The following is a 23,517-nucleotide window of genomic DNA, read 5'->3' as shown; positions in this document are numbered from 1 at the left end:
CCACGTATTGCCCTCCTTGCTGGTCTGATACGGATCCGTATTGCCCTCTTACGTCATTTTCAAAATGAGCGATATTGATAGACAACAGCCAAGAGCAGTGGTCCTCAAACTAAGGCCCGCCTCCACATTTGGCCCGGCCCTCTGAACAAAAGAGGCCGTATGATTTTTTTTCAGTCTGGCCACGCAAATCCTAGACTTGCCCGTTAAATAGAACGGAATAAGAATTCTCTCTCTCTCATTTCTCTCTCCCTCTTTCTATTCTCTAAACATAACTAACGTCATTCAACAGCTGGACAAGGCTTTGAAATCAAGCGCTCCCCTAGAGTTCTGCTGTGAAGTGCCGCCTATCAGCCGATCCAAAAAAAAGAAATGGGCAACACAATAGCCAATCAGAAAAAAACATATCTGTTGTATCTGGGTAAGACTTAATCCAGCAACCAATGAAAATAAAGCATCCTGGAATTGCGCGCGCGACTGATATCCGAAAGTTTCGTTCTGGGGGGGGGGGGGGGGGCGATGATGGATATGTCACTCTTGCCCGTCTTCAAAACTTGAGTCCTGTGTTTGTCTGGTGCTGCGGGTCAGAGGAGAAGGAGGTGCACCCGTTTAGTGGCGCGAGGAGCACTGCGCGGAGGAGGAAGTGGAGGAGGGAGGGGCGCGGCGGGGGGAAGAGGGGGGGGCTTGTGTGCATCGCGGAGCATGTCCGGGCGAAATTTTCACAAGAACTCAAATAAATGCCCCGTCGGATATTAAAACACATTTGGGGGGACTTGATGACAGAGAGAGTAACTTTAATTCTGAAATACTGATGAATGAAAAAAGTGGGCTCCAGCAAAAAGGGCACTTTTCTCATCCAGGGCAAAGGGGCTGGTGCTTGAGCACCACTAGGGCTCTATCTGTGCACGTGCCTGGTTTCGATGATAGATGCTGATCCGTAGTCTTGAATATAAAACATAAGAGATGTGAGACAGCACAGTGTTGTACTACAACTTGATGAGTCATCAGTTTCCCACAGCGGTGGGCGAGCTGGGTGTAAACCACGGGCTGCATGTTTCATGACACACTGTATGAAGAGTAAACTGGTCTCACATCGACTGGACGTCAGATAACGACGTATGACATGAATATCAGACTGACAACAAGAGCGTGTTGTCAACTATTTATTGAAGTTAGTAGTATATTGAACAGGCATCAGCAGAGGCACCTACTTTGTCCTCGCTCCGTGTCCTCGGTGTCTCAACTACAGCCTCCCGAACAGGTATGGCATTTTACAGCAAAGTCCTCCGTGTTTAGTCTTTAAAACATTAGCACTACATCAGAAGAACGTGACACGGAGGCTAAGCGATGGAAATGTGCATTTCCTAGCGAGTCAAACGGGTCCTGAGAGGCCACTCCTGCAACACGTCTGCTCACGCACGCGTACCAAAACCACTTCATTCAAACACCAGTTCATCTAGCACACCGTACAAGCCCTCCTCCCGTAGCACCATGACTGGAGGCGCATTACATTTCAAGTGGCGGCTCACATGACCGGACTGTCGTAGCCACGACAACAACGGACGCGTTCGGCAGTTAAACCACTGCGGTCAACTCACCCGACACTGGGATCGCCATGGTCAAATCAGCCGACACTGACATGTTTGAGCACCTATAAAACAGTAAACACATTCAAACGACCCAGATCGGGAGCACACAAGGGTTTTAACACATTTAGCGGAAAGATCCACGTGAAACAACATCCGTTTTTCATAATAAGATGTCGAAAAATCGTAGACTAGCATTTAAAATTAAAAACTGAATTGATTTTATATCTTTATAGATAAATGATTTCAAAGTAAATGTACTACATTTTAATGAGAAATTGGTCATTTCTGAATATTTGAGGAATTCTAGATATGTTTTTGAGTCCCAGGAAATGACTGATGCAGATATATTCAGGACGTGCCTGAATATCAAGATTCGTCGGTTTAAAAAAAATCAGATTTTCAATATAGGTGGAGTCAGAGATGTCCTGAACACATCTGCATTAGTACTTTCCTGGAACTCTAGGTAGAAATATATTTAGAATGCCTCAAATCTTCAGAAATGACCGTTTTCTTGTGAAAATGGTGGACATTAACTTTGAAAAATGTCCTAATTGGGACAGTAAATTGTTTTTATTGCCAGGCTAGGGGAAGTCAGGGATGTCCTGAACACATCTGCATCAGCCATTACCTGGGACTCTGAGGGAAACCATATTTAGAATGCCTCAAACATTAAGAAATGATCGATTTCTTTAAACATTTTGGACTTTTACTTTGAAAAATGTCCTAATGATATATTAAAATTGTGTGATTGCCAGTGTAGGGAAATTCAGATATGTCTTGAACACATCTGCCTCAGTCATTTCCTGGAACTCTTCAGGAAATTATATTTACAGGACCTCAAATAATCAGAAATGTGCTTTTTGAACATACAAAAGTCAGACTTTTATTTTTTATAAATTCCTCCTTGGTACAGTAAACATGTTTTAATTTGAGCATAATTCAAGCTAAATCTTAGAAACGATCCATCTATATATCTATAAAGATACAAAATCAGTTCGTTTACTATTTTGTGATAGTGTATGATTTGTCGACATCTTATTTTGAAAAACGGATGTTGTTTCACGTGGTTCTTTACGCTAACTTTGCAATACCGGATGTTGTGTCACGTGAGTCTTTCCGCTAACTTTGTCAAAACGAGTTCTCCCGATCGAATGCGTTTACCGTGAACATCAGTATATAGGTGCACTAACATGTCAGTGTCGGCTGAGTGGACCGCAGTGTTTAACCGTAATAACGGGACCAGTGAAGAAGAAGCACCAACCTGATGTGTGTCGCCATTGTTCTCTCAACTGAGACACGGTGTCCTCATAAGCTGCTGTCAATATGTCCAACAGCCCAAAAGACTCTTCAACGGCCGCGTGGACTTGCTGCTTCACCAACAGTCTCATCATTTCTCCTGGAGACACGGGGACAGACACCGGAGGCTCCTCGCGGTCCATGTCTGAACGACGCATGCGCAGTTGGATGTACGACGCACTGGCGTCATGAACACGTGGTCACTGAGAATCTCACGAGAGCGAGGCGCTGCAGTTGCTTCTCCGCCGACTGCGTGGCCCAGTGCATGATGGGAAACGCCTCGTTGACTCTTTTTCTTCTTCTTCTTCTTTTTGTTTTTAGGCGGCTGGCATCCAAACTGGTGCATTACCGCCACCTACTGCCTTTCTTTGCGAAACTAGAAATATCTAGCACTTTACCCCCTCAAAAAGAAAAGAAAAGAAATAAAAATAAAATAAAAGAGAAATCAAATTAAACTAAACTAAGAAGGGAGCCCTGTCAACTTCAGTGCCCTAAATTCTTCTCTTCAACCCTGTCTCCTTCAGATACTGCAGCACCCTTCCTGCCCCCAAGGATAATGCACCCCTCCTCCTGCCAGCCTCCTCTTCAACCTGCCTCGCTCGTTTCTAAATTTCTGGCAATGCCACATGACATGATCCACCGTTTCTGCTATCTTGCAGTACTCGCTCAGTCCGGTTGGGTGTTTTTTAATCAATTGCATTGTTTTGTTTAGCTTTGTATGTCCAATCCTGAGTCTAGTCAATATGTTTTCTTCTCTAGTGCTAAATATTGTTGTCCTCCCCTTGTTAACATCCTTCTGAATAGTATACAGATGTCTTCCTGTGCTTCCTGCCTCCCAACTGTGCTGCCATTCCTTAATAATGTTTATTTTTATGAGTGATTTAGCTTCTGATTTGCTAAATAAAATGTCCTTCTTGTTCTGACATTCCAATGCTTGCTTTGCTAGTTTATCTGCTGCTTCATTTCCCTTTACCCCTCGATGTGCCGGTACCGACATGAATGCTACCAAAATACCCATATGCTTAAGATGGAAAAGTGCTTCGTGTATTTCATTGATTAAGTCCTCCCTGCTGTTAGATGTGAGTGATTGTAATGACAATAATGTTGAACTGGAATCCGAACAAATGATGACCTTACTGATCTGAACCTCCTCCACCCACTGTAGTGCTGCTAGAATGGCCAATGTCTCGACTGTATACACCGACAGATGGTCTGACGATCTCCGTTTTACTTCATAACGAAAAGATGGGATGGTGACCGCAAAACCGGTTCTACCTGTACTAGGATCTTTCGATCCATCCGTCTATGCCGGAGTAAATGATTTATATGTCGTCTTTAGCCTATCCTCCACCATTCCTGCAATATTATCAATGCTTTTAAGTGCTTGGGTTTTGTTCAGAGTGAGAAAAAATTGATCAACTGATACTGAGGAAAATAACCAAGGAGGTGTTACCGATAGCGACACGGTAGCAGTGAATTTTATCTGATTCAACCCCATCTCCGGGCTCAAAGGTTGGGACATACAGCTAAAGCATGTAAAGGCATAAGGAGGTGTGCAATGTGTGGAGAAGACCACGAGTACGGGCCATGTAGACATGAATAACCAAAGGGTTGTAACTGCGAGGGAGAACACAGCGTGGCTGACTATGGGTGTGAGGGGTTGAACAGGGAGAGGGAAGTACAGCAGGTGAGGGTGCAGAATAAAATCACCTATGCAGAGGCAGTGAAGAGAGTTGGCCAGAGTGGAGGGACGGAGGGAAAAACTAAGGCAGTAAAACAACCCACAGCAGTCCTAGACCAGCCAAATGAGGGGGAAATAATGATAGATTTAAAAAAGCTAGTCACTTTCATAGCAGGGGTAGTGAATGCTACAATGGAGGTCAAACCCAAGATGGAGAGAATCCAGATAATTGTTAAAGCAGCAGTTAACCATTTAGATATCAGAGGATTAACGTGGGAGGAAGTAAGAAATGATCTCAGTATTCAAGCAAGTCAAGAGCAAGTAGGGGACAGATAGGTTTAAAACACAATGCTTTACCTACGACAATGGAATGCTAGGAGTTTGTTGGCTAATGGACAAGAATTTAAAAAATATGTTGAAAATGTATCTTATAAACCAGATGTCATGTGCATACAGGAAACATGGTTAAGGCCAAATTTGGAAGTGAAGAAAAGATAATAGTAATTAATTTGTATAATCCTTGTAAAAAATTAGAGGCGAATAGATTGTCACACATTGAAGGGATGGGTGGCAACAAGGTGGTGCAGTGTGGAGATTTTAATGCACATAGCACACTATGGGGTGGAGTAAGAACAGATGCAAACGGAGAGGCAATAATAGAGTTACTAGAAGAAAATAATCTGGTGTGTTTAAATGATGGCAGAGGGACTAGATTAGATGTCCACACGGGGAACACATCTGCACTAGATTTAACTATTGTATCAAGAAATTTCGCAGCGATATGTGAGTGTGATATAGAGGACGAAACATCAGTGGGGAGTGATCACTTCCCAATAAGTTGTAAAGTGTCAATACAAAGGAGTAAAGAACAGAGAGACACAGTAGGTAAGTGGGTATTTAGTAGAGCAAAGTGGGAACTTTTTGAATATATATGTGAGCATGAAATGGATACAATTGAAATCAATGAAGATATTGTGGAGATTGATACAAAAATGACATTTACAATACTGGAAGCAGCAAATCAAACAATTGCTAAAAGTAAAGGAAGGATGAAAAGAAAGGCAGTCCCCTGGTGGACTGAGGAGTGTGGGAGAGCAGTAAAAGAAAGGAACAAAGCTCTGAAGGTATTAAGAAGATCGCATCATTTCCAAACTTTAATAGAATACAAGCAGCACAAGCAAAGGTTCGTAGAATCATTCGTAAAGCAAAAAGGGAAAGCTGGCAGAATTATTGTAGCAGAATTGGAAGAGCAACACCTGTGGGAGAGATTTGGGGGATGATTAGAAGCATGAGAGGATTTAGGAAAGTGTGGCAGTATCCAGTGTTGAAGAGGGGGGAGGAAACAGCAGCGTCAGATGGGGAGAGGGCAGAGAGGATTGCAAAAGCACTAACAGAAATCCACAGCTCTGACAACCTGACAGTAGAAGGTAAGAGAGGACGGAAAAGGACGCCATCAGCTCACCCCGATATTCTTGGAAAGAGAGACGATACTAATAGTCCTAGTGATGCCCCATTTACCTGAGAATAACTGAAAAGAGCAATAGAAAGAGGAGGACTTCCATAACCAGGGAAGGATGCAATTTGTTATATAATGCTTAAGCATTTAGATAGTATAGCAATGATGAAATTGTTATTTTTTTATAACAAGGTTTGGCAAGTGGGGACACTACCTAGGTCTTGGAAAGAAGCTGTGATTATCCCAATCAGGAAACCAGGTAAAGACTCATCAAACCCAATGAATTACAGACCCATAGCATTAACATCCCATGTAGGTAAAATAATGGAAAGAATGATTACAGATAGATTAGCATTTTATACGGAGTCCAGGGGAATGATAGCAAGTCAAGTCAAGTCAAGTCAAGTCTTTTATTGTCAGATACACAGAATGACACAGGGTCAGACTGGGCACTGAAATTCTTAGGACAAGGCACCACACAACAACTATCATAGCCGAACATAATATAACATGACATACACACTGTACAAGAACTCTGAACATAATACTAACATATAATACACATAACTAAACTACAGACAAATGGGAGTAGCAGGTAGTGAAAGCAGGTAGTGCAATAGAAAGTGTAGTGTAAGTACAGGCTGAAAGTGACAGTGTATGTAAAGTGACGAGTGTAAAGTGTCGAGTGCAAAAGTGTCGAGTGCAAAAGTGTCGATCGTGTGTCAGTGTCCACCTCATCAAAGTGGATTTCGGAAAGGTAGAGGTACTATGGACCCAATTATTGGTTTAGAAACAGAAGTCAGAAAGGCCCAGGTGAATAAGGAGTCAGTGATGGCTGTGTTCTTTGATGTGGAAAAGGCTTATGATATGGTTTGGAGGGAAGGGTTATTGATTAAATTAAATATGATAGGAATAGGGGGGAGAACATATAATTGGATTAAAGATTTTTTAATGAACAGGTTTATTCAAGTCAGAATTGGGGCAGCACTATCTAGACCAGGCCTATTCAACTCGCGGCCCGAGGGCCGGATACGGCCCGTTTGAATTTAACTATGGCCCGCAAGACTGCCTGCAAATCAGTATAGCTTGGTAAGAAAAAATAAAACTGACGGACACGCCTCTTTTATACATAGAGACATCTAACCCAGAGCCATTGAGTTTCACTGTTGCCTCAACCAAACCTGTAGGTTACATCTTTATGTTACGCACCCTCGTTGGTTGCCGTAACCCACTCCTCACTTGCGCTCTGGTCTGGCTGACCACTGAAACACCTGCGCTAGCTGACGCTACCATTAAGCTGCAAAATGTCTCTCTCAAAGCCGAAGCGTCGGAAAGTTGACTGTGAAAACCGCCAATTCCAAAGTGAATGGACTGAAAAGTATTTATTTACTTTACCAGCCGTAATGAGCAACAAACCAATGTGTTTATTGTGCAGCGAATCCATTGCTGTGATGAAAGAATATAATGTGAAGAGGCACTACAAGTCGAATCATGGCTCATTTTCGAACAGTTTTCCCGACGGCTCTGATGACGGAGGAGGAAAGTAAACGGACTGTTAGCATGTTTTCAACGAGGGCAGTCGCTTTTGCACGGAACAAGAGAGAGCCATTATAGCATATCTATGCGTAGCCTGGACACTAGCCAGACAGAAGAGGCCCTTTACCGAGTCGGAGACTGTTAAAGACTGCATGTTTGCAGTTATTGATGAGATGATTGTTGACGAAAAAGTGAAGGCAAGCGTCACTTCGTCCATTAAAAAAGTGCCTCTCTCGGACACATCAACTCTCCGCAGACTGGAGCTACTGGCAACGGATGTCGAAGGGAAGCTTTTGGAAAACCTTCGAAAAGCAGAGTTTATGTCTATCGCTGTGGATGAATCGACTGACTGTACCGACATGGCCCAGCTGTGCAGATATATGTGAGGTTTTATGATGGAGTGCACGTTCGGGAGGAACTACTGGGGCTCGTTCCGCTGGAGGGACACACTACAGGTGAAGTGATTTTTCAAAAGATTGTCACGTTTTTTAATGAGCATGAACTGGATTTACAAAAAGTCTTCTTGTTGGTTACGGATGGAGCTCCTGCTCTGACCGGTAGAGTGAAAGGGCTGGTGGCCAGGTTGGCAGCCGTAGCCCCGCATATGCAGTTTTTACACTGCATCATTCATCAGGCTGTACTGTGCGCAAAGCTCAGCGGCGATCTGAAGAACAACATGGACACTGTTATGAACATTGTGAATTTCATCCGCTCAACCTCCAGCCTTCAACATCGCCTCTTCCGTATGTTGCTTGCTGATGCATCTGCAGAGCACACTGACTTGCTGGTTCATCGTGATGTCAGGTGGCTCAGCAAAGGAAAGGTTTTGGAACGTTTCTGTGAACTTCGCCAGGAGATTTTGTCTTTCCTTCGCACGTGTAAACACAAACGGGCAGCACACTTCTTGGAGCGCATGTTGGATGAACAGTTTATGGCATAAGTCCACTTTCTTTGTGACATTTTTGGACACTTGAACACTTTGAATCTGGAAGTTCAGGGGCGGGAAAAGTCTCTCGCTGATTTGGTTGAGAGGCTGTGCGCCTTCAAAACAAAGTTAACGATTTTCACGTCAGACCTAATGTCAGGAAGGTTGCTGCACTTCTCACAACTCTGCATTCATGAGTGCAGCACCTGGGGCACATGTAACGCCAGTCATGACAAACTTTATGAGAAATCTGACTGATAACTTCACTGAGAGATTCCAAGGCTTCAGTATTCCTATTGAGGTACTGCAGTTTGCTCGTGACCCATTCTCCATCAAACCTGAGGCAGACTTCTGTGTAAAAGCAAAAGAGGTAATGTCTTGCATTGATGTCTTCAGATGGAAATGGTTGATGTCCAGTCCTCATTTGCTTTAAAGCAGCACTTGCTCTCTGAGGGTGCAGTGAATTTTTGGTGTAACCATGTTAGCCAATACCAGTACCCCACAATCAGGAAAGTGGCGCTGCTAATACTAACAATGGACACATGTGAGTCTAGCTTTTCTCACATGAATGCAATCAAAACAAGGGCACGTTGCTCCATGACCAATGAAAAGCTACACGAGTGTCTCAGGGTTGCCCTTACTACTTATGAGCCAAACTATGTTGAAATTGCCAAATCAAGGCAATGCAATTTTTCTCACTGAGTCAAACAGGCTCAAAACCACATAGGTCTGATAATTAAGGTCGTTGTGTAGAAGTAAAATAACCTGACTGAGGCATGTGATGCTATCAAACGGAAAATGCACAGAATACAAATCTGTTTTATGGTTCAGCAGGCTCCCTTTTGGTTTGTCTGGAGTTTTAGTTTTTACCTTTAACAAATATGGACATGAACCTGCTATAGGCACCTTATTTTTGGCTTGTTTGTGATAATATCATGAGTCGGCCCATTTTTTGTTTATCTGGTGGATGCTGTTTTACCAGAATTATCTGGCTATTTGTGTTTATGGATATGAACCTGCAAAGCACCTTATTTCTGCTTGGAAATGTTGTTGAAGGCTTATTTACTATTATTGTGATGGATGCTGTTTCAAGATGTTCAGTTTACATGATGCATTTTGGGATATGGACCTGCTGTAACTACCTAATTTCTGCTTGGAATTGTTTTTGATAGTTTCTTGAACAGGCTCATTTATTGTTAATCTGATATCTGAATACTATTACACTATTTTCAAATTGTTGTCTACATTTGTGGATATGGACATGTCAGAAAAACAATGTCTCATTTTTTGTTTATGTTTTTTATGTAACTTTTGCACTTCTGTATCAAAGCTTGATAGCCTTCCTGTGTTTTGGAATGGAATTACAGTCTGTAACTGATTATATAAAGTGGAAGAAAAGAGATGCGTGTGTGACTGTTTACCTGTGGAAATATACATTACTGTTTTTCATTTTTAGCCATTATTTGATCAATATTCTGTGCGGCCCTCACACCCCCCGTGATTTTCTTATTCGGCCCACTTGCTACTGAAGTTGAATAGCCCTGGTGTAGAGGATGAATAAGAAGGGCAAAAGTTTCATGCTGGACCCGGCTCAGCCGAGGTGACTTGCAGCCATCTTCTTCTTTAGTTCTTTTTTGTAACTATGTTTGTTTTGCTTGTACAATTTAACCCTCCTGTTACCTTTAGGGTCAATTTGACCCCATTCAATGTTTAATGTCGGTGTTCTTTGGGGTCAATTTGACCCCAGGCTGTTTTTTATTGTGTCAAACATATAAGAAATATCAACTTTTTTATATATTTAAAGGGCTATTTAGGTAGTCAACAAACAAACATTAAGTACCTCACACTTAAACTTGGGAAACAATATTAATTCTAATAATTTTCTGGAGGTTTTAATTGCTTGGGTCAAATTGACCCCGAGGGTAAAATATGTTAGTAAATATAAAAGTAACAGGAGGGTTAAATGTGTAGCTCTTTGGTAACTATGTGCAGATCAGAGAGTGTTCCCTGCTTAAAGGAGAAGTTATTTTTCTGCATGCTGGATTTCAAAGATTTGGTCAACCATGGTTTGTTAATGGGGTACATTTTAACGTTCTTACATGGGATTACCATGTCTCTTCAAAAGGTAGCATATGAGCATGTTACATCGGCAACTCCATCCAGATAATCGCCACAAGACCGGTTAAACATGTCCCAGTCAGTGCGGTCATGACATAGTTTAGAAATAATAAATAAATACATACAAAACAATTGTAATATATAGATAAAAACACACAAGATAAATAAGTGCACAAATATAAGAAATATCCATCCATCTATTCTCATCCGCTTAGTCTGGGGTCAGGTCTCAGACCAGCAGCTGACCCAGACTTCCCTTTCACCCCATCATGTTCCAGATCATTCTGGGGGATCCAGAGGCATTCAGGCCAGCTGGGAGATGTAGTCCCTCCCGCGGGTGCTGGTCTCACCCGGGGTCTTCTCCGATTGGACCCGTTAGATCTCTAAAGGGTCCAGGAGGCCTGAACCACCTCAGCTGACTCCTTCAGACACGAAGGAGTAGAGGCTCAACTCCTGATGTCCAAGCTTCTTACCCTATCTCTAAGGCTCCTACAGAGGAAACTCATCTCCTTACTCCATCTCTAAGGCTCCTACAGAGGAAACTCATCTCCTTACTCTATCTCTAAGGCTCCTACAGAGGAAACTCATCTCCTTACTCTATCTCTAAGGCTCCTACAGAGGAAACTCATCTCCTTACTCTATCTCTAAGGCTCCTACAGAGGAAACTCATCTCCTTACTCAATCTCTAAGGTTCCTACAGAGGAACCTCATCTCCTTACTCTATCTCTAAGGCTCCTACAGAGGAAACTCATTTTGTCCGCTTGTATTCGTGAACTTGTTCTTTCGGTCCTGACCCAGAGTTCTTTTACCGTCTGTCAAGATGGAACTGAGTGACATGAATGAGACATAAAATTAACTTTTGGGATTTTAGCAAATGGCTGCACTGAAACAAAGAGTGACCATTTTAAAGGGGTCTGACTACTTTCCGTACCCACTGTATTTTAAACTATTTGCTTGCCTTTAGCCAATAGTACAATGACATTAAAAGGCTTTCTATGTGATACAAGACACAAATTAGTACAGGCAGTTAAAAAGTGTCTCTACTTTCCCGCTAACTATCCATCAAATCTTTTACAAGAATCTTCCTGTGAGTTTATAGTTACATAGAAACTTATTTTTTGAGAATTATACAAAACAATGTGGTCTGTAAGAGAAAGTGCAACAAATTTCTGTCACACAAAGGGAAATTGCAAGTCTCTTTATGTAGATTTTAAAACATTACAGGGAAAATGCATTTTAAATACAGATGCATTCATACAGAGTTTTTATTTTGTTTTTAGTTTCCTCCATCAAAAACACTCAGTATGTTGTCATTGTTTCTAATTAAGATTCATCAAATGATTAGAAAACACTTTGTCTTCCATCTCATTTACAAATAAATGACATGGGAAACAATTAAAAACATTTTACTTATTTTTTTAATTCACACATTAGAAAGAGAATAACTTCCATATGGAATTTGTCACTACTGGAAGAAACACATTCTATCCTGTGTGGACTCGCATGTGTCTCTTCAGACTTCCCTGTTCTGTAAATCTTTTCCCACACACATCACAACTGAATGGTTTCTCTCCTGTGTGGACTATCATGTGTGACTTCAGATGTCCCTGTTGTGAAAATCTTTTCCCACACTCGTCACAACTGATTGGTTTCTCTCCTGTGTGGACTATCATGTGTGACTTCAGATGTCCCTGTTGTGAAAATCTTTTCCCACACTCGTCACAACTGAATGGTTTCTCTCCTGTGTGGACTATCATGTGTGACTTCAGATGTCCCTGTTGTGAAAATCTTTTCCCACACTCGTCACAACTGAATGGTTTCTCTCCTCTGTGGACCTTCATGTGTCTCTTCAGAGGTCCCTGACCTGTAAATCTTTTCCCACACTCGTCACAACTGAATGGTTTCTCTCCTGTGTGGACTATCATGTGTCTCTTCAGACCTCCCTGATGTGTAAATCTTTTCCCACACTCGTCACAACTGAATGGTTTCTCTCCTGTGTGGACTCTCATGTGGCTCTTCAGATCTCCCTGACCTGTAAATCTTTTCCCACACTCGTCACAACTGAATGGTTTCTCTCCTGTGTGTACTCTCATGTGTCTCTTCAGATCTCCCTGACCTGTAAATCTTTTCCCACACTCGTCACAACTGAATGGTTTCTCTCCTGTGTGGACTCTCATGTGTCTCTTCAGACTTGTCTGTTCTGTAAATCTTTTCCCGCACTCGTCACAACTGAATGGTTTCTTTCTCATGAGCACTTTTGATTGTGATTCATTGGATTTGTTGCCAGTGTTACATCCCACATGAATTACAAGAGCTTCCTTATATTTCAAAGCATCTGCAGCAAACTCAGATGTCCTGGTCTCCTTCCAGACATTGTCCCCATCTACACTTTCAGGTCCAGAATCTGACAAAGCTTCTTGCCAATCACCAGAACTGGCTTCAGTCTCAGAAGAGTCTGAAGCCTCTTCATCATCAGCATTTGGATGTGAATGACGATGTGGATTTAGGTTCCTGTCTGGTCCTGATCCCCCACAGTCATCTTCATCAGTTTCTGTTTGTATCGATGCAGCTGGAGGCTCCGCCTCTCTGTCTTCCTCCGACTGGCTTTGATGAAGCCGTGAGGTCTGAGGTTCGTCATCTTCACTATCCAAAGTAACAGCAGTGAATGAGAATTTGGCGATATCTGCCTCCTCCAGCACAATGAGCTGATCTCCCTCTAGATGGGTCCAGAGATCCTGCAGGTCTTTTATGTGGCGGGGCTCCGGCTCCTCTTTTATGTGGAGGGGCTCCGGCTCCTCTTTTACGTGGAGGGGCTCCGGCTCCTCTTTTATGTGGAGGGGCTCCGGCTCCTCTTTTATGTGGAGGGGCTCTGGGTCCTCCTGGTCCTGGTCCTCAGGGGGGACATCTGCTCTAATCCCTACCTGCTGCTGGACATCTGCAGGGAGAACATTATGAACAATGGTGACTGATATCAACTTTCATTACTGGAGACGTTCAAGGAGTCTGACTAAATGTGTATTTGTTGCTCTTAATATACAAACACACAAATACAAAATAATGACATTCGTAAATATCAGGACAGAACGAACATTGCCAGTCTTGGGATGGAAGAGGAAGGAACCCGATGAGAAATTGAACAGACAATCTGGCACAGCCCTTTGCAGTGTGGTCGCCATCGATCGATGAGCCATGCTGTCTAGGTATGCATCCAAATTATTGATCTAATCCTTGCAGTCCCCATACTGGCCACAACTCTAACAATTCTCCCTTATAACTTAATCCTAAAGGGAAAGGTACAATACGCTATTCTAAGGGAATGGGCGGCTCTGCTAATGGCTGTTAAGTCCCTGCTTAACCTGCGCGATCGTAAAACGGTCATAAAAGAAAAACAAACAATCAATATTGCGGAAAACCAAATATTATTATTTAATTTAAATTCAATGCATCGCTGCAAGACCCAAAATGAACACATACAACAAACAATTAAACCCTCTCAAAGTACAATATAATCCTTCTTCAGGCCACTGATAAAAATACTGGTACGGCATCGATGCGTAAAGGAAAATAAATCAAAAAGGTTTTCCCTCTACAGGTGCCGTGCACACAAGCAGACCATGACATCATTACAAAAGCAGTGTCATTCTTATATACACTTCTAATGAGCTTTAAAAAAAAAGATCAAATATTGGAAAATTATGAATAACATTATTTATTTAAGGTGACAAACTTTAATTTTAATTATAATATTATTTCATATCACGTTAAAAATAATGTTGTTTTTGACTTCCTGAAAACTGAGGGGAGATTTTTTGTGTAAATTCCGACCTATTTAGAGTTAAATAAACATCAATAGGTGATATGTTCAAGATGGAAAGGTTTTGTTAATGCAGACTATATCCTAAATGGAGGCTGGAGCAAGCCGCTCCACGTCATGTTCCTAAAGACACGCTCACTCCTGTGTAGTAATTCAATGTGGGTCCTTATCGTAACATAATAACAGGTAACAGTCATGTTTAATCTGGACCAGTGAGTGCTGTAGAGTAGTTACGATGATAGATGCTGATCCGTAGTCTTGAATATAAAACATAAGAGATGTGAGACGGCACAGTGTTGTACTACAACTTGATGAGTCATCACAGTTTCCCACAGCGGTGGGCGAGCTGGGTGTAAACCACGGGCTGCATGCTTCATTACACACTGTATGAAGAGTAAACTGGTCTCACATCGACTGGACGTCAGATAACGATGTATGACATGAATATCAGACTGACAACAAGAGCGTGTTGTCAACTATTTATTGAAGTCTGCAGTATATTGAACAGGCATCAGCAGAGGCACCTAGTTTGTCCTCGCTCCGTGTCCTCAGTGTCTCAACTACAGCCTCCCGAACAGGTATGGCATTTTACAGCAAAGTCCTCCGTGTTTAGTCTTTAAAACATTAGCGTTACATCAAAAGAACGTGACGCGGAGGCTAAGCGATGGAAATGTGCATTTCCTAGTGAGTCAGACGGGTCCTGAGAGGCCACTCCTACAACACGTCTGGAGAGCTGCCAACTTTTCAAAAGACCTTGGAGTGAGATTTTGACGGGGGTGACCAAAATGTTGCCGCGCACGCAGCCACACACGTTGGTGGGTATAATATCAGGAAATTTGAATTAATTTGGCGTTGTACCCATGTTGTACCCAGCATTCTGGCCTGGCAAAGGTCTTTTACGAGACATCTTTGCTACCTTAAAGAATTAAAATGTTTTTTAATAACTCTACTCTCATTTACAAAAACATGCCTAATTCTATTGCACAAATGTCCTGTCTTTATGTTAAATTCTTTATAATACATCTTACTTGTTCAAAGTGCTGTTTAGAATTTTTTTGAGAGGGTCCTTTTCCTAGGCCTACAAATAAAAAGATAAATGCTATGTGGGCAGCCTTAACAAACAATGAGTGAGTACTTAATCGAACCACATGTCATTAACAGGGCTCTCAAGTTTTGATGACAGGCAAGAGTGACATATCTATTCCCCCCCCCCCCCCCAGAACAGATATCAGTCGCGCGCAATTCCAGGATGCTTTATTTTCATTGGTTGCTGCATTAAATCTTACCCAGATACAACAGATACGTTCTTTTCTGATTGGCTATTGTGTAGCCCATTTCTTTTTTTTGATTGGCTAATAAGTGGCACCTCACAGCAGAAATCCAGGGGAGCGCTTGAGTCCTCCATGGTGAGGGCAGCGCGGCCAGCTCATGTTGGCGCGCTGCGGCACATTAAAACATTAAATAGACAAGTTTTTTTCAGCGTTATAAATACGATGTGTGGCGGGAGTGCGTGACGTAAGACCGACATGCGTGACACTTGAGAGCCCTCCATTAACATACCGTCGTCTCTGCTCGTTGTGTCTGTTTGAAAATCTTCTTCTGTTGCTAACTTCGGGCCTCTTTGGGGTAAATAGGATGTGTATGCAGCGAATAGGTTTACAGATGCGCTCCTTAGCGCCATCTATCGTCGGGAAGTTTGAAAAGGAACCAACGCGCCTCGGCCCAAATCAGAATTTCTTTTGCCGTGAGAAATTGGTTGTGTGGCGTGAGAGCGTGAGAAAACATGCAAAAGCGTGTGTCACACGGCGAAACCGTGAGAGTTGGTAGCTCTCGACACCATCTTCTCGACGAGAAGCTCGGGTTCGGGGGAACCTGCCTGTCCTGCTGGGACGAATGTTGCTGGATACACGATGGACGCGTGGGCGAAGTGGCGGGTCTTGTGCCTAGCACCACTCTCCGTGGAGGACGTAGAAGACATCTACCTATTCGGAACTATGATTACAGGATTTCTGCTGTTTGGATTTGGCGCTGCCCTGGCTTATCGGAAAATTAAGGAAACGGTGACAGCTGTAAAAAGCCCCCTAAGGCTGCCCGACATGATTGACACGTTGGGTAGAGTTGTTGGCACTCAGACTGTGGCATTAAACCGCCAGAATGATAACATCGTGGAGAAGCTGACGGCTCTGCAAATGAAAGTGGATCGATTTGAAATTCTATTGGCAAACGGGAGGCAGATGGAGGAATAGTGGTTGCGCAAAAAATGCAGCTACTGGAAGACCAAACAATCCCAATCTTAACTGCTTTCGGCTCCCTTAACAGGAAGTGCCTTGGCCAAGGCCGTTACTGGAACAACAACTCCCCCGAAGATCACTGAAACGAGAATCTCTCTCATTCCCTTCCCCCTATCCACAGACACCTGTGGTTGTTTTTCTCCCAGGACCTTTCAAGGCTATCTCCTAGGCAACGACCATCTTGCGGACTGAGAACTCTGTCTGTTGTGGCCTGGGGGAGGACGACATACCAGAACACGCACACACGAACTTTCAATAATACTGATTCGCATTCACTACCCCCCTCCCCCCATCCCACGCCTTCGCCTGCTTTTTACCTCCAGTGTGACCGGACGGGGCTGTGCTGGCGCTGCTGTGTTGGCGCCGGACCGGCTGGCTGCTTGTCGGTGCTGGTTACCTTCTGCCCCCAATGGATGGGCTTAGATCACCCAGTTGTTGGATTACCCCCCCTCCCCCCTTCCTACTCGTTGCAAGTCATGTCTAAAATGTATGTGCTTATGTGCTAAGGTGTTTTTTCCTGCTCCCACACTGTACCCCTCTCGGGGCATAGTCGGGGGGTTGGTGTTTTTTCTCGCCTTCTTCCCTCATGTTATGCTGTAATCTTTCATCCACCCTTTCTTGTAATTTCGATGCTTTTGTACCTGTACTCTGGCAAACGACAAATAAATATATCAATCAATCAATCAATCAATCTGCGTCTGCTCACACACGCGTACCAAAACCAGTTCATTCAAACACCAGTTCATCTAGCACACCGTACAAGCCCTCCTCCCGTAGCACCATGACTGGAGGCGCATTACATTTCAAGTGGCGGCTCACATGACCGGACTGTCGTAGCCACGACAACGGACGCGTTCGGCTGAAAAGTCGCCAGTTAAACCACTGCGGTCAACTCGGCCGACACTCGGATCTCCGTGGTCAAATCAGCCGACATTGACATTTTTGAGCACCTATATACTGATGTTCACGGTAAACACATTCAAATGACCCAGATCAGGAGCACACAAGGGTTTTAACACATTTAGTGGAAAGATCCACATGAAACATAATCTGTTTCTCATAAAAAGATGTCGACAAATCGTATACTAGCATTTAAAAGTAAAAACTGAATTGATTATGCATCTTTATAGATAGAACATTTTGCTTTTAACTAAAGTTATGCTCAAATTAAAACATTTTTACTGTACCAAAGAAGAGTTTTTCAAAGTAAATGTCCTACATTTGACAAGAAATCGTTTATTTCTGAAGATTTGTGGCATTCTAAATATCTTTCTCCCCAGAGTTATGCAGATGTGTTCAGGACATCTCTGACTCCACCGACATTGAAAATCAGATTTTTTTAATCGACTAATCTTGAAAGTGAGTCACACATTTGTAAATGAAAAAATGTCCACTCAGAAAATATTGAAGATAAATATTTTAGAACATTAAAGTGACTAATTTCAACTGTGAATTATTTAAAGTGCAATTACAAAATTAAAACAAAATTAAAAATAAAACTTTATGCTCCACAAATTAGAATAAATAGAACGTAATAAATGCAGAACAAAAATTGCACATGCTTTTGGTCCAATAATTAGGGAGACAAACACTAGCGGCGTTTCTCAATTCAAAGTACACCGAGTACAGACTTGTGTTCTTTTGGAGGACGGTCTTTCTGCGATTGGCACAGCAGCTGACTTGACGTCACCACATCAGCTGTTCTTGTTCCTGAGTTTACTCAAATTATTCACTGTAAATTATTTTTTTGTCAAAAAAAATATGACAACCCTGCTTTTTTCATTATTCTTTAAATATAATTATTTTATTTTGAATTATGTACTGTATGTGGATTATATATATGTGTGTGTGTGTATATATATATATACACACAATACAAAATAAAATAATCATACATATAATTGTATGACTATTGTGTACAAAATAAAAAACATTTATTTATATTGTTTATACATATTTAGATTATATATAAATATGTATATATAATAAATATGTTATATACATATATATATATACACGTGTACGTATATATAGATATTAGGGCTGTCAGCGTTAACGCGTTAATCTATGCGATTAATTTGGCCGCGTTTAACGCACTAAAATATTTTAACGCAACTTTGTTTGTTTCCGGTGTTCGTTGAAGTTGTTACACTCCTCTGAGTGTCAAGCCGCGGCAGTGCGGTTTAACACTGTTTCCGTTTTTAAAACAATTATTTCTCCGCGAAAATAAGGAGCAGAAATAAGTTTAAACTCGTGGATGAATCAGTCGGGTTTCCTCCTGCTCCTCCTTCCTCCCGTCTCCCCCTCTGATACCCAGAGGAATGGAGGGGCGACGTGTCGGGTGACGCGGCGCGGAAAGAACTCGTCACACGAAACCTTCACCGTGATTGGTCAATCCGTTTGTCTGTCAACATTTTGCGAAAAAAACAACCAATGAACACTCAGTAAATCACAAAGGAACTCCCACCTCACAGGTAAGGCTCATTAGCAGCCTGTCATTCAGAGAACCAGAGAACACGGCGCGAGGACAATGAGCCTCATTCAGTGCGTTTACATGCATTCGAATAACTGGCTTAGTCGGACTGAAATCGAATTATCCGTTTCATGTAAACACCTTTGTTCGACTATGTGCGGTCCGACTACGATCCGATTAACACCCCTGGATAACTCGATCCGATCCGGTTGATAATTCGACTATCGCGGCATGTAACGGTGAATTGGATTAGGAACTGGACTTTGAGTCTTTGCGCATGCGTGAGATCCCGCCGCCCTCCTCCCTCCCTCCCTCCCTCCCTCCCATGTCGTGACTCGGAAGTCGAAAGAGACGATAAGTTGTCACTGCCGGCCACAAACAAACAGTACCGCTGCTAACCATGTTGGTGCTCTAAGCATAACTCCTTCATGATGCCCCCGAGATAGGAAGTGACCCACGGCGATCGTTGTCGACGGGGGGGGGGGGGGGGGGTGCTAGTGAGAGTGTGCTCACCTGTCGCGCGGATGTGTCGGTGCGCATCACGGCAGAGCGATGCAACCCGAGAAGTGTTAACGGGGGGAGGGGTGGGGTGCTGAGCGATTAAATATATCTCTTGTTCTGCCTGTTTTGTGATATACATGCCTAAATGGCGCCTAATATTTCTAGACTGAAATAATATCGGCATTATAATTATTATAACTGAGGATTTTTTTAGTTGTCTATTTTGTGGTGCCCCCTCAGGACTTGGTGCCCTACGCGCAGCGCGTAGTGCGCGTGATGGGAGCGGCGGCGCTGCAAACAACGCTGTGGAGAACACAAGAGCCACCATACATTTCTGGACCGAAGAGCAGACAGAATTTGTGCTTAATGTATTGAAGGAGTTGAACATACTAAAGTTCATGGTTCTTTCTTGAAATGTTGATGTTGTTGGTGGTGGTGGTGAAGAGGTCAAGCGGAAATGGCTGTATCACCACGAGTTGTAATGAAAACAGCGCCACCTATCGTTTCGGATATGACATGCTTTCGGCCAATGATTCGAATTACTCACTGCCATGTATATTGGGATAATAGCAGATCCCCCAAAAGAGAGCATAGTCCGACTAAAGCAAGATTCGAATTATACCATCATGTAAACGCACTGACTGAATAGAGCTGAGATTGTTCTGGAATGTTTGATGTAGAACACGTGGGTATGTGTCATATGCAAAAGCCTTTAAAAGGTGAATTTACATTTTTTTGTAAAATTTATAAAATGAGCCCAGCCTCCAGAGTGTGAACATGACATATTTGAATGTCAGTCAGTTTACCAAGGCCACTGGTTCTGCTGTTCAGTGTTAAAGATGACAGGACCAATGGGGTCTCAATATACTCATCTGATGTTTCACTGAAGAAACAATTTATCATCCATGATATTAAATACCTCGCTGGCACTTTATAGGTAGGAGCCTCTTTGAAAACACAGCTCTGTGTGAAGTTTTGTCTTTAACCCTTGTGTTGCCTTCGGGTCATTTTGACCCGATTCAATATTTAACGCTCCTGTCGCCTTCGGGTCAATTTGACCCGATTCAATGTTTAATGTCGGTGTTCTTTCGGGAGTCTACAAACAAACATAAAGTACCTCACACTTAAACTTGGAAAACAATATTAATTCTAATAATTTTCTGGAGATTTTAATAGCTGGGGTCATATTGACCTCAAGGGTAAAATATGTTAGTAAATATAAAGGTAACAGGAGGGTTAAATATTGAATCGGGTCAAATTGACCGGAAGTCAACACAAGGGTTAAAAAGAAGAAAAACAACTTTTAATCGCGATTAATGAATTTCAAAATGTGCGATTAATTAGTTAATTTTTTTAAATCGATTGACAGCCCTAATAGTTATATTACACATGTAATTGCAAACAATTCGGTCAAAAGTAAAAAGACACCATGAGTTCAACGTTAAAGTTTAATTAAAATATTAAGTTATGAATCTTAACCCTCAGTCAAACTGATGTAACGTTATCTGTGAATAAATAATAAACTCTTTGTGCTCGTTAGATCCTCCAAACCGAATTATATCTCATGTTAACCGCTACGGAGACATCAGAGCCAGCGGAGCATTTAAAAAAGTCCTTCCGAGATTAGGCTGCTGTCGGCGGCCACACAGCGCGCTGACCGTTAGCCCGACGCTCCGGAGCTCAGTGAGCGAGCAGAACCTCAAATCTACGGCGCAGATCTTTATTAGGCTGAATCATAACAAACCGACCACAGATTTGATTTTTAAACTACTAACCTCTCGCCTGAAAACATCGTAAAATTACATTCCGTGACTCAACAACAGTAGTATTTATAAAAAGTCAACTGTCAGTAGTTTATTTTCTCCTCCGCTATTGTTTCCGGTTGCTGGTGAAATGCATTCTGGGATATCGGCTGGCCAGAGTACGCACAAGTCTCCTCTGATGCATCCTCCGGAAAGTGGGAGGATCAAGTCACATCCGGGCATTTTGACTGTGCTTTGCGAGAAGCGAACTTTGAATTGGAACATGTACTCGAGCTGAGACTGATGACGTTTCACGAGTCCACAAGTAGAGAAAAGTACACACAAGAACGCATGTTGAGAAATGCTGTATGATTTGTCGACATCTTATTTTGAAAAACGGATGTTGTTTCACGTGGTTCTTTACGCTAACTTTGCCAAACCGGATGTTGTGTCACGTGAGTCTTTCCGCTAACTTTGTCAAACCCTCGCGTGCTCCCGGTCGAATGCGTTTACCGTGAACATCAGTATAGAGGTGCACTAACATGTCAGTGTCGGCTGAGTGGACCGCCGAGTTAAACCGTCACAACGGGACCAGTGAAGAAGAAGCACCAACCTGATGTGTGTCGCCATTGTTCTCTCAACTGAGACACGGTGTCCTCATAAACTGCTGTCAATGTGTCCAACAGCCCAAAAGACTCTTCAACGGCCGCGTGGACTTGCTGCTTCACCAACAGTCTCATAATTTCTCCTGGAGACACGGGGACAGACACCGGAGGCTCCTCGCGGTCCATGTCTGAACGACGCATGCGCAGTTGGATGTATGACGCACTGGGTCTATCCGGTGCACCCAGAGGAGATCTCATGCCCTTAAAAGGCGTTTTTCAACTGGCTCTGACGTCATGATCACGTGGTCACTGAGAATCTCACCAGAGCGAGGCGCTGCAGTTGGGTCCGTGTACGTTTTGATCGACAGTGGCGACTACAGGAAGTTTAATATTCATGTATATATATTATGGCTGTCAATCGATTAAAAAAAAGTAAGTAATTAATCGCACATTTTGAAATTCATTAATCGCGATTAAAAGTTTGTTTTTCTTCAAAAGACTAAATGTTCTAAATGAACGAGTAATCACTTCAGACAGCGTGTATTTTAGACACTTGTTTAATTGTATTATTTTTTAAAGACAAAACTTCACACAGAGCTGTGGTTTCAAAGAGGCTCCTACACAGTGGCGGCTGGTGAAATTTGTTGGGGCGCAGTTTAACCCTCCTGTTGCCTTAGGGTCAATTTGATCCGATTCAATATTTAACCCTCCTGCCGCCTTAGGGTCAATTTGACCCGATTCAATGTTAACCCTCCTGTTACCTTTATATTTACGAACATATTTTACCCTTGGGGTCAATTTGACGCCAGCAATTAAAACCTTCAGAAAATTATTAGAATTAATATTGTTTTCCAAGTTTAAGTGTGAGGCACTTTATGGTTGTTTGTTGACTACCGAAATAACACCGACATTAAACATTGAATGGGGTCAAATTAACCCTAAGGCGGCAGGAGGGTTAAATATTGAATCGGGTCAAATTGACCCTAAGGCAACACAAGGGTTAAATAGCACTCAACAATGAGAAGAAAAGAGGTTTTGAGTAGAATATTGTAAAAAACAAAGCTTTATTTCAAGAACACAGCGTGCTCAACACTGTCCAATAACAACTATCAACACACTGTAACTTTGGGCATGAGAGGTTCAGAGCAGCTTTAAGGAACATTGGGTTGGGTTTCAGAGGTTTGCAAAATAAAACAGTTTCACCCTCACATGAAAGAGGTTCAGAGCAGAATAGAGTCAGAAAGAGATCACATGTTACATTGGGTGATAGAGCAGACCCACTACTGTAAAGAAAAGTAGCCCTCCTCTCCTTAAAGTGGTCAAACGTCTCAATAACTCTCTGGTTAAAGTCAATCATGTCTGTAACCAGCCTGTTTCCATTATTCTTGAGGGAATGTGTATGTTTTTCAGAACTTCTTCGTTGTGTTTTCGATGCCAGTTCGGTCTCCTGCTGCTCTGCTCTGCTCTGCTCTGCAAACAGGGTTAGCTTCTTG

At 42.5% G+C, this 23,517-nt stretch overlaps 1 protein-coding gene across 1 annotated transcript; it reads right to left on the bottom strand.

Moving 5' to 3' along the window:
- Positions 1–11,781: 11,781 nt before the first annotated feature.
- On the bottom strand, positions 11,782–22,389 carry LOC130194762 (oocyte zinc finger protein XlCOF22-like). Its single transcript, XM_056415925.1, has 2 exons — positions 22,033–22,389; positions 11,782–13,533 (listed from the first exon to the last, which is right to left on the bottom strand). The coding sequence occupies exons 1-2, from the start codon at positions 22,280–22,282 to the stop codon at positions 12,083–12,085; spliced, it is 1,701 nt and encodes a 566-aa protein (XP_056271900.1). The 5' UTR covers positions 22,283–22,389; the 3' UTR covers positions 11,782–12,082.
- Between the last annotated feature and the right edge of the window lie 1,128 nt (positions 22,390–23,517).

Source organism: Pseudoliparis swirei, chromosome 6 (genome assembly GCF_029220125.1).
Source record: "Pseudoliparis swirei isolate HS2019 ecotype Mariana Trench chromosome 6, NWPU_hadal_v1, whole genome shotgun sequence".
NCBI classification, from domain to species: Eukaryota; Metazoa; Chordata; class Actinopteri; order Perciformes; family Liparidae; genus Pseudoliparis; species Pseudoliparis swirei.
The sequence above is the reverse complement of the archived record's forward strand: the minus strand, read 5'-3'. Positions and strand labels throughout refer to the sequence as shown.